This window comes from Argiope bruennichi, chromosome X1 (genome assembly GCF_947563725.1).
Source record: "Argiope bruennichi chromosome X1, qqArgBrue1.1, whole genome shotgun sequence".
In the NCBI taxonomy this organism is placed as follows: Eukaryota; Metazoa; Arthropoda; class Arachnida; order Araneae; family Araneidae; genus Argiope; species Argiope bruennichi.
This window is the reverse complement of record NC_079162.1, coordinates 98921793-98934260: the sequence shown is the minus strand read 5'-3', so window position 1 is coordinate 98934260 and position 12468 is coordinate 98921793. Positions and strand designations below refer to the sequence as shown.

General features: G+C 29.1%; 1 protein-coding gene across 3 annotated transcripts in view; it reads left to right on the top strand.

Moving 5' to 3' along the window:
- Nucleotides 1–12468, top strand: part of LOC129958326 (SH3 and multiple ankyrin repeat domains protein 2-like) — a 236849-nt gene that overhangs the window by 92775 nt on the left and 131606 nt on the right. Inside the window, exon 1 of one of the 3 annotated variants that reach the window (XM_056070734.1) lies at nt 10448–10658. The exons of the other annotated variants lie outside the window; for them this stretch is intronic. Coding sequence (XP_055926709.1) covers nt 10624–10658 — 35 coding nt within the window. The 5' untranslated portion in view covers nt 10448–10623. Of the gene's footprint in view, nt 1–10447; nt 10659–12468 lie in introns of those variants that run through there. 3 annotated transcript variants of the gene reach the window in all.

Below are 12468 nucleotides of genomic sequence, written 5' to 3'. Positions count from 1 at the left end.
AATTTTTTTTTGTTCCATCACCATTTCTGACGAGATATACAAAAAAAAAAGTTCTTATAGAAATTCATGAAAAATGTGGACTTGAAAGTTTTCGGTTTTATGTAGAGCAGTTTCAGTATTTGAGGGTTATGCTGTCTCAGTGGAGATTTTTTTATAAGATATTCAGCAAAATATCATAACATATTAATTAATTCACACGCAACATTATAAATATTTAAGAACGACATATAAAAATTAATAAATTCTTATTTAAAATGCTAAAATGTCTCGATATTTTAGGACTATTTTAATTCACCTTGAGATTTTTTTACGAGACATTCAATGAAATTATTAACAGTTATAAATTCTAAAAGACGGTATGTGAAGAATGTTAAAATATTACTTAAAATGTTGAGTTAAAGACAATTATCACTTATTTCATAAAGGCTGTTCAATCATGGATTCTCAAGGTTATAATTTCAATAGTATATTTCCTTTTAGTTAAAGTTTTTTTAAAAAATTTTGTTTATCATTAATATCATTATTATTATTTTCTTTAAGAATGATAAATCCCTAAAAGAAACGTCAAATTTCAGTATGCTAAGTAGAATGATTTCTTCATTGCAGAAAGCAATCATGAATGAATATTTTCATCATTAAAGATCACTAAAACTACTTTTTTTGTTGAGACAAAGAAACTTCCAGATTCTCGTGATTTAACAGATGAAACCTTTCGCTAAAGGCCACGAACTTACTTGTAATTTGATCTATCTCCCTCTTTCCATAAGAGTGCAAATCAGTAGCTATTGCTTCCTGTCCAAAGAGATAGATGAGAGCCTTCATCTGCTTGTACAGGATGTAATTGAAGCGTTTTTGGATGCCAAGGGGGCCCTTCCGCTAGTTGTTTATGTCTTTAGGCGAGCGTGGGAGATGCGAACAACTTTCGTATTTTGGAGAATCAATTAATGAAGAACAGCATCTTTCCAAGATTTGGAACAGGAAAGCGTAATAAGCTAAAGATGTTTTAGAAGAATTGTTTTGAAAATATCTTTTTTACCTGTACAAAAACCTTAATAATTGATAAAAAAAATTAAAGTGCATTGCTGTTAGTGTATTAAAACGGGTAAACTAACGCTTTTTTGAAATCAAAATTCTTTGGTTCAAAACAGGAATATAAATGCGTTAAGTCCTGTTAAAAACACTTTAAATAAATTGTATATTCATGATATGTATTAATTGTTACAGAATATTTATGAGTTTTCTTTTTTTTACGATATTTTCTGTTTTATTTCTTTATTAAATTTCCTGCAGGGCTTCAAGCTTTTATGTTTTTATTTGACCCCAAATTTTTAATTAAAGAGTTGTTTTTCTAATTTTTGGTGTTTAATTTTTACAGAAAGTGTTGAAAACTTTTTTTACTTTTATTTTTCTTGTACATTTCAATGTTTAATATATTTCAAAATTCGTTATCATAAATATTAAGGAAACTTATCGGTTTTTGTCTTAACTTCACGCCGCCTGCTAGTGGAGAATGGAACCGAAATTTGATTAAATTTTTAGTGGTTTAACTGATAATTAATTGAAGAAGGTATTAAAATAGTTAACAAGAATTTGTAACTAAAAGGAATTTCGAAAATCTGGCACATCAGGAAATGAGTGAAAGATCAATTACAAAATTATATCCTTTCAAACATGATGCAAATCAAATAAACATGAATATAAATATTTATAAATTTGGTAATAATTTAGAGGCAAAAAGATTTTTTTATTGGCGAAATTTTTTTAACTAAGGAGAAGAAATGCCTAACAACTCCAGCATTGTTATTTTATTTTATTTATTTTTTTATCTCTGGCGTATTTGTAATTTAGAAATACTGAATATATTTCCAGTTAATAGTCCATTGTATATTAAGACCTGTAAGCTTATTAAAATTAATTTTAATCTTCGAATGCCATTAATAAACAAATCAATGTATATGTTATGTAAATGTGTGTCTTTCACTATGACATAAAATTAATATGTGGATTAAATTTTATATACATATAAATTGTGCATAACATAGAATTTATTTTGTTAAAATTGTGCTTAAAACTGCGTAACTTTTCATACCATGTTGATCCGTAATAATATATATCGTCTGATTGTAGTTTAAAATCATCAGACGATTTTTTTCAGACTAATGCAGCGCAGTAAATAATTTGAATTCAAATGGCAATCGAACAGTTTTGTTTCCTGCCATTAACGTTAAATTCAGTTCTAAATATAAAACATCAAGCCGGATATTCGCTTTTCTTTTCATTTCTTTTTTCCAAAGTCTTACTCTCGTAAATTTCCTACATCATTCGTAGATCGTAAAATGAGCAATTTATAGAAAAGAGAGTGCGTTAAGCCCGCTAAAGTGAAAATTGCGAGCCGTTTGTTGTTGATAAGACATCGCTGACAGCGGATGTTGACACAGCAGTGCAGTATTCGTGGAAAGGTATGTACTATTTTCCAACAACTAAAGCCCTAATAGAGAAAATGAGAGTCCCCCCCAAAAGTTTTAAGTGCTAATAAGAAATATTTTTTTGCTGTTATCTTTAATGGGAGTTCTATCATCATCACCGAATGCACCAGTGAGCTAGTGATTGGCTTAGTGTCGGATTATTGTGACATTCTTTCGTTTATCTTTCCATTAGCTTATGACAAATTTAAGTAGCTTGCGGAACGCATATTCTTTACTATGAGATAATTCTTCTATTATATAAATTATATTCGCTCTTATTTATTTATTACTATAAAGTAATAAATAAATAAGAGCGAATAAAAAATAAAAAAAACATTGTTATTAAAATTATTTATTTAAAAATAACTAATAGTTGAAATAATATTCAGCAGGGAATGTACAGGGAAGAAACATGCGCATCCAATATTTTATTCATTTATTTATTTCGTCAATGTATGCAAAATGAAATCAAAAGAAAAGAGAAATAAGCAATGTGATACAATATCCTGTTGTTTTAAAATGTCATATTTCTACAGAGAAAAAAAACATCCTGTTAATGTGGCGTAGGTATTCTATATATACTGTACAAATATTGATATGCATAATTTTTTTCTGTTAGACAGATGGCATTAAAATGAGAAACATACATTGTTTTTTTTTTAGTTTTGAGTTGATTACTTTCAGCATAAATTGACGAAATAAATAAATGCATAGAATACTGGAGACCGCAAACTTGTTTCTGAACTATACCTCGTTGGATATTTACGATAAATTGTAAGTTTATATTAATAAGGACTTTTTTTTTGTGGCGTCGTGATTTCCTTTTAATACATTTGTATTATTTTTTAATCATTCGTCAATGCAAGATTTTAATAATAATTCGTTAATTTATTTTGGCTTTTCATTTTCTTCTGAAGCTCATATTGTCGAATACTAAGCCTATTCCAGAATTTTAAACTTGTCATTAAAAAAAGTAGAAAAAAAATACAACCATTGGAGATATCTTTAATTTGTTTTCAAAAGCTTGCGTTAAATATTACATTTTCATGTTAAACTGAAAATAACAACTAATTAATACAATATAGCAAAACCCAGGCTATGTACTAATCCTTTTTTACTGCTTCCTGTGAAATAATACATTAGACATGTTAAAGGAGGCAAATAAAATAAAATAAAGTAAGAATTATGCACGACACTGAAAAAATTTCCATAAAGACAATTTATAAACTCATATGTTACATGAAAAAGAGCTTCTTAGAATTTGATTTTAAATCAAGGCCTTATCAGACTACAAAGGATGCTAACAAATCAATTACATAAACTACTTTTAATTCAAAGAAGTTGCCCTCTTTTAAACTCATTTTTCAAAAAGAAACTGCAATTATAAAGAAGCCGGTTTTTTTTCTATTTCTAAAAGTAGAAAGAGCTTAATTCAAAAAAGAAAACAATATAGAAGAAGGCAGCTTTCTTTTGTATGTTCGTGTTCTGAATTTGATGTTTTCCTTTTCTGTATAGTTCTGTTTAAAACAGCAAACCTCTGTAAGACCATGACTTTGAATTTCATGTTAGCGTTTGGATAACCGGATCAAATTTTTTTTTATTATATAACTGAAAATTCATGAATAATTTTGTAATCTGTAGAAATCTAAACAAATGAATGCATTTTCTTCAAATTTTACTCATAAATATAATGAATGTGAGAAATGTTTGTAACAATTATAAAATATTAATTGACAATCCGATTTCATATATAGCAAAAGTTATTTTATCTTCAGTGTTGGCCTTCATATTGAAACATAATATTATAGATATTTTATATCAATTTATTTATATTTTAATGTATAATTATTCCAGTTGCTACTCCCAATGCTTAGTTGAATTTTGTAATAGTCTTTTAAAATTAGTAATTACTTATGAAAAAATTAGCTTTTGGAGTCTTTCTAAGGCCTTTTGGCACAGTATGCAATTTTGCGAGAAGTTACAAGATTTAACAATAATTTTGTGCAGCTTATATTCTCCTTTTAATGAAAAATAAAGTTACGGTCTGTAAGCTTTATGGAATGTATTTTATATAATTTTTTACATAAAAATATTATATAATGTGTATAATCTTTTACGTACGAGATACCATTGCATAGATTGCTAATTTCATTTTTTTTTTCTTTTTTTACTTTCTTGCATATGACATTTACTCTACTTTGCGGAAGCATCTAATTTAATATGCGATAATTGTACCCTTTGCCCAGTCCAAACATTCGGATAATCTGAATGATAGTTGTTACACTATCAACACGGGAACTTCGGGAAAATTTCAAAGGACCGGCATCAAAATCGGAAAAATCCCTCCAGCAGTATGTCTCGTCACCAAAATGGAAGTGACTCAACCCACATCATTATTATACCTCTAGGAGATGCCAGAACCTGCTTAATTATACAACGATTTCTTTTCTATTTGGGCTTTATTCGGAAAGATAATACTGAAGCATTAAGAAGCTTTTACAGACTTTGTGATTATTAATTAATTTTTTTATTTTTTTATTAATAAAATACATGAAATTAGCGTTTGCAGCAACGTCGGGTCATTTAAAGGTCAAAAGATAGATTATTCTATTCTATCTTGAGATTCTATTTCTAATGATTTGTCCTAAATATAGTACTACCCTATTCTGGTGGGATAATGCTAAAGTAAATTAATATTTGTTTGTTTTGTGACTTACTTTGATAGAAACTTGAGACATAGTGTATGTAAGAAATAAAATAAATTGAATAGATGCGATGATGTATTTTTAAAACCCTAAAAAAATATCCTTTATATGACTAAACAAAGTGAAATTTAAATTTCGGTAGATATAATTCCAAAAATAAGTAGCATTCCTTTCCTTTTTTTTTTTTTATCAATATCATAACATCAGTCGAATTTGAATTTTGTGCCTGAAATGACAGCCTGTTTTTTTTCATCCTTTATTTCTATTTATTGCAATTTTAGATCTGCTGTGCAAAATGTTAAAAAGACGATTTAAAAAAACATTTTAAATAAGATTGATTACAACAATCTTTGGGATCTTCTATACTTCAGAACAATTACAAAGAGATGTTAAAATAATGTTAATAAGATACTTAAAAGAGATGTTAAGATAATGTTAATAAGATACCAAAAGAGTTGTTAAGATAATGTTAATAAGAGAATGTTCAGAAATGTTAATAAAAGATTTTTAAGAGATGTTAAGATAATATTAAAAAAATGAATGAAGCATACAAAAAGGCAGTCAGTATTCCTAGATACAGAATTCATTTCCAACTTAAAAAAAGTGATCCAAGCCTTAAAAAATAAAAGAAAACAGACTTTTCTTGTTGAAACTAAGAATAAGCCCACGCTTTGTTTCATCACATGAAAGATATTAGTCAAGGTACAAAAAGATAGAAAAACCCTCGGTCGTCTGCTTTTAGTCATAAATTTATATATTTAGACAAGCTTGGTTTGAAGTGTCAGACAAGCATAATTTTGTGGTTACATCACAAGCCATTGGTGATGCAATCTAAGCACATTATCTAAGGCATTTAATATATGCATATATTTATCTTTTAAATTTAAATATCATTTTTAAAAACTATTCTTAACTATTTTCATTTCATAGTTCTCCCAACTCATTCATATATTTTATTGATGTAAAAGTTAGATTTGTAACTGAATATGTTGAGAAGAATTCGGCTTTGTCTTTACAGCAAACAGTTTTATTTAACTTCATTTATAACTTGATTTTCTTGTTTTATTAGATTTAAACTATATAAAACTATTAATTTCGAAATTAGAATTAGCGTGGTTAAGAAGCTTGTATTATTAAATCCAAAATATCGAACCTGTCTTTATTAATTGATAATAAACAAGCTAATAATAATTAATGACAAGCTAAGAATTTGAAAGAGAAAAGAACAGAATAATCTTCAAAAACCAATCAACATTAAACGTTTTACTTAATGGTCATTATAATTCGCTTGATTTAGTGTAGTTATATTGGTGCGCTGCTTGGAACCAACACAAGTAAAATGTTGGGATGAAGCTCGTAATTTGGAGTTGCGGTTGGATGTTGCGGATGATACCTGAGCTGGCAGCCCATCCCTCGCCAAGCATCAGCGCCATGGCTATGAAAGAGGTTTTTCTTTTATGGAGTCAGATTTGGCAAGCATCAGGTCCGCAAGCTCGGCGGATCTTTGACGTAACAATGTTTCGTGCCCGGAGGCCCCTGCCCTTACCACTAGACCAGCGCTGGCCTATTACGTTAAATCTGAAAGAAACTTATATTACAATATATAATACAACAAAACCCTATATATCATATTAGAGATTGTTGTATTCCACATTAGAGATTGTGGACCGCAATATCAAAATGGGGCGGGTAGGAAAATATTAGGACAGTAAAAAATTTCGCAGTTTTTCTTCTACTTTTTTCAAATTCTACAGAATTCGCAAATAAGATTCGTTAAGAAAATCATCGTGATTGAAAACATTTCATTCACGTTTTCTGCTTAAATATTTTCTATTCAATGCCCTTTTGGTAATCATTTATTAATTTTGCATTTAACCTATTCTCTAAGAGCTTTTAGGATTATAATAGAATTTTCACACGAAAATGAGACTGAGAAGTACTTTTCTATTAAAAAAAGAAGTGAAAAATGGAAACAAAAAAGCTTTAACAGCCCCTGGTTTAGCTATTTCATAGAATATTATAAATGGGGTGCACTCTAATTGTCGCCCGATAACCAATTTCTAAACTTTAGAAATTAACTTGTATTTCTAGCTGCAAAAAGTTTATAAATGACATAAAAGATTTTATTTTTAGTTGTTTGAGTACTTCTAAAAAAAGCATAATGTCTAAAAGTTTATATTTCAATATATATAATGGTCCTGTTAGTAATATAGAATAAAATATTTTTCTCACGATAGCATTTGAAAAGCAAAAATGTCCCACTCTTCTGTGACAAAAACTGACTGACATATGAAACAATTAGTTTCATAATTTTAAATCAATCAACGGCCGACACAAGTATGCTCCGTAGGTTGATTGACAGACCTTCCTTGAAGTGGACATTAAATATACAATTGTTTAAAATAGTTATATTCAAATTATGGTGTTAGAGCATCAAAAATAGTTTTGCTACATATGAATAATAGAACCAGGGGATTATATAAAAATTTGGACATATCATGTTATAAAATGTGGAATATATATAATATCATACTTTCCGTTATTTAGAGCATTTTTAAATTGGAAATGTGTATTTATCGCTTAAAGTTTAGGAATCAGAGAGAGAGTGCCACAGTTAGAGCGAACATTATGTATATTGAGTGTTAACATAAGCAACTTTCCCCACTCAAGACTAGGCCTATATAGAAAAAGAATTTCGAAATTCAAAATGATAAATAAAAGAGACAATTTACATATATATATTTAAAAAGTAAGAGGAAATGTGAGATTTCCTGATCTCCATCGATTCAGTGGAGCACCAAAAATCATACACCATTTCATTGGCTTTTCCATTGGCATTGTATTTTTTTAAGTTCTCTCACCTTTACACTTCTTCTGAGTCAGATGACTAAATCGTGAAATCTTTAACCAAACCTCTTTAATTCAAATTTCTTGGTATAGTGAGTAAAATCTGCGAGTGGAACTCATGAAATCATTCATTTTGAATTCCTGCTTGATTTGCTTCTGAGAAAAAGAGACGATAGTACTTAATTTTTCAAAAAAACGTTTATTTCAAAATCCATTTTTAATAGTTCGTTCTTTTACAAAATAGCATATTGATTGATCATTGAAGTTCTTTTATAAGAGAAAATCAGTTGATCCTCCATAATAGATTTTCTAACGATTTTTGCAAAGTTTTAAAATTGTCCTTTTTGTAGTTTGTAACATCCTATATTTCCTATATCTGTACATATATATAATATTATATCCTGCGAAATTCTATATGATATTTTTAATCAAACCGAACATTTTTTTATGAAGCATTTGCATTTCCTGTATTTTACAGTTATTTACAGAATAAATTTTTTTTTAAAGGAAATTGTTAATTTTTGTTAAGGGTTTTATCTGAAGCTTGCTGTTATTTTTTTAAACAAATTTGCTAAAACGACAATTGAAAAATGGGAAGCAGAAAATACCCAATAAATTCTTTATTTTTGTTTGTAGGTGCTAAAATATGATTTAAGATTTGGAAATTATACCTTAAATAACACTTCATTTTTGTATAAAGGAAAACCTTATTTTATATGTGATTTATATAAAAGGTGTTGAAATTTTTCTATCCTTGATTAAAAATCGTAAAAAAAATTTTTTTAAAGAGACCTTTGTCACATTTTATTTATTAGATTAGGCTGTCATTATTTTTAAATAGTAAATATCGTTTAGAAAATCGCTTTAATTCCGAATTTACTATACAGCCCCTCTGCTGATTCGATATGAGAGGGGATCTTTGTGACTTAAATGGGGAAACCAGGGGAGTAGATCCTCTTTGGGGGAGTTTTGGGGTGCATAATTTATTACAAAAAACTCTTCCGCTGCTCCACTTTAACAGGAAATCCGAAGATCGCAGGGATAAAGATGCAAGAAAAGAGTTTTGGTCCATATCCTTTTAACACTGGCAAGCATTCATAACAACAAGCGACGTGATTTCAAAACATTCACGAATTTTTTTTCGAGTCTTTTTTTTTTTTTTTTTTTTTTTTTAATTTCCCCCTCAAAATCTGAAGCGGACGACGTAGACATGAAAATTTAGTTGCAGAAAGTAGTGTAAGCAACTTTATAAATATCTGCTCCATTCCTGTTTAAGAATAATTTAAGAATAAAAAAAAAACACTTTTTTATATTTATCCGATTGTTATATTATTTAAAAAAATGGCAGAATGAAGTATTCTAAATGTTTGCTTTGTCAGTTTAAGAATGGATTCTTCTAATAATTTTAAATAATTGACAACAAAGAACATTTTTTTTTAATTTTGAAAATCTTTAAAGAATTAATCATTAACTACAATTTGTGGACGAATTTTTTTCAAACTATGTTATCACATATTTTGTATTTCAGTAGATGTTTACTTGTTATATTAAAACAATTTCAGTTTCCTTGTGTTTATGTTTCCTTTTGATAGAATGGAATATATTTGGAAAAAACATTGAAAAGATTGTGAAATTATTTGATTAAAATGAAGGTACTAGGCAAATTAGCTTCCTTAAACAATATTTTTATGTATCGATTCGTAGTTCTGAAGAAAGATTTTTTTCTTTATTATTAAAAGATTATGAGTCGTGGCTCTACCGAGAGTCAATTAAATGGTTCTGATGAAAGTATTATATGGTCTGTCAGATATCATCTTGTTGGTGTGGTGTTAACTTTTTTTCAGAGTCGGATAAAATCTCAGGTGGTGTTCTCGGCATCTGAACATTACTCAAAATTGTTAATTACACCTCTACTATTGCAACTTTAGAAGAAAGCATTAATTTTATTTGTTGGAGTTCATTATTATCAAATTTGCAAATTATTAACTCTCTGTTTGCAAATGCTGAGGCAAATCATACGTATGTCATTTCAAAACAACACTTTATTACGACTGATAGTAATAATTCATATCCAAATGCAACGTCTGATTTCTCAGTTCAATAGTCTTATATGTCATTAATATTTATTATTGAAAAACATCAAAAATACCAAATAATGGCATTAATTATTTATGATAAGGTGAACACCAATAGAATAAAATATAACTTTCCATAGTTTTGGCTTATCGAAGAGTATATAGTAAAAGAAAGGAAAACTGCTCTCAGATCGTCCATGCGAGTAGCAGAAAAAAGCACAGCTTCGCATGATCACCTGTTCTTGTTTGTTTACATTTGAGGCTTCTGTTGGCATCGCGCAGCGCCACCCCTCCGTGCGAAATAGACCGGACCGCGGAGGCGGGTCGATTCTACCGCCACAAATCGACGCACAACAGAACCGAGTGTTTTGGGAGCGAGTCACGCTGGTCACTGGAAAAAGACATGTGGAGCTCTCGAATCAAAACGGATTCACTGACCTTAGGCTAACTTTTACATGGTGACGATTAACTGTGTGCAATGATGAGGAGGAATACCCAAAGACTGATCCTGTTTATCGGCAGGAGAATTATATGAGACTAAGTCTTAGGAAACAAGTAGAAAAAAGGTATGTTTTCTTCACTTTCGCTTTTTTTTTTCTTCTTTTCTCTTCCGAAACTATTTTCTTCCCTCTAACCAGTCGCGTCAGTGAACTTTCTCTGATGAGACTCTCTTTCGAAAATCTTGTGACGGTGGGGCGTACTTGGGAGGAATGTCTATCATCAGGAGAATTTAGATTTGTTGTGTCTATCTCTAATCTGTGAAAATCTGTCGCTTCCAAGTGACAATTTCAGCAATTCCATTCCTTGACAAGCCTGATCTTTTCATTGCAAATTCTAATTTTTTTATCATATTTATTTTAAGCTTTAGGGCTGAAAATTTATTATTATTTATTTTTTTTACATTTGATGTATACCTAATAAAAAAAAAGAAAAAAAAATGAAATTGATCATGAGCTGTTCAAATTTCTCTTCCATGATATGAATATTAGACTTAGATTTGTAAGTGAGTTTTTCTATAAATTAGTAATTTTTTGTCTTGAATATCGCTTTTTTTGTCTATTCATTTTTTATAAATAAATCTATGTACATAAAAAAAAAAATTAAAATTTCATGTTTTATTTATTTGTAACGATTCGTTTAATCTCTTTTGAGTAGTCATTTACAATTTAATTAATGCAGATAATTTGATTTGTCCATTTAAAAAAAATAAAAATTTTAATCTCGTCCGATTGCAGATTTCAGAGTTCGGTTTGGTAGCAATCTCCCAATTTTGCCCTCCACATATTGGGAGATTCAATTTTAATCTGCTGCTATTTTCGCTAAGTAAAACTCTGTCTAATCACAGTGATTGAATGATGAAGTATCATAGACTGAATTGTACCGCAAGTAGACTTTGATGGTAGACATAATTGCCAGCCTGTTTTGAGAGGAAATTACTTCTTCCTTAAGAGGTGTCATCATTTGATGAAATATCTGTATTTTCAATCAATTGCAAACCGCATAGTAGAAAAGGGAACACGTGTTTATTTGCGGTGCGAGCTGTCCGCAAAAATAATCTTTCTATTTATACCTGAGAGCACGCTGTCAAAATCGAAGGCCATTTAGTTCTGCCCGTTATCATTGACATTGCCATGTTTGGAACATTTTTCACCTCCCAAAAATCTGTTTGAAATTCCGATCATAAACAAAAGTTTGTGTGCGATCTGTGTCTGGTTTTTTGAGCTGAAAGAAACGGACAGATATCAGATCTGTCATTCGATACCAACGAAATTTCTTGATACAAACAACATGAAAGAGCTTTCCGTTTTGAAAAGTTGTTGGTTCTCGGAAAATCTTATGAAAATAAAGAACATTAAATTAGAATCTGTTTCTTCTTGAATTATTGATTAATTAATTATAAGCTTAACATTTTCAAGTGAAACATTAATTAGATATAAAATAAAAGTAAAATAATCATAAATATAAGTCATGTTTTATGTAAAAAAAATCGGCAAAAATGCTGCTTTTAAAACAGGGGAATATAACTCTATAGAGGATAATTAACGACGGGCGAAAAATACATGAATGGTCAGTATTTTCCAAAGTTTTCAAAATTAAACGAAACAGGAATTATGTTTCCCTTTTTAAAATTTCCTACTCCAAACCTTTTTTCGATGAAATTTTTGCTTATACTGTAAATATCGAATTTCGTTTTTTTTTTTGGTACTTTATTCTTTTACATTATGAAAATTATACACTTCAATCTACTAATAAGTTTTGGTTAATAAAAATGTTGTGTATTAGCCGCTGAGCGATAGAATCGGAAATTTTCATCGATAATATATGATGCAAACACAATTTTAAACAATTAAGAAATAATAATCTTCTTTGATCAAA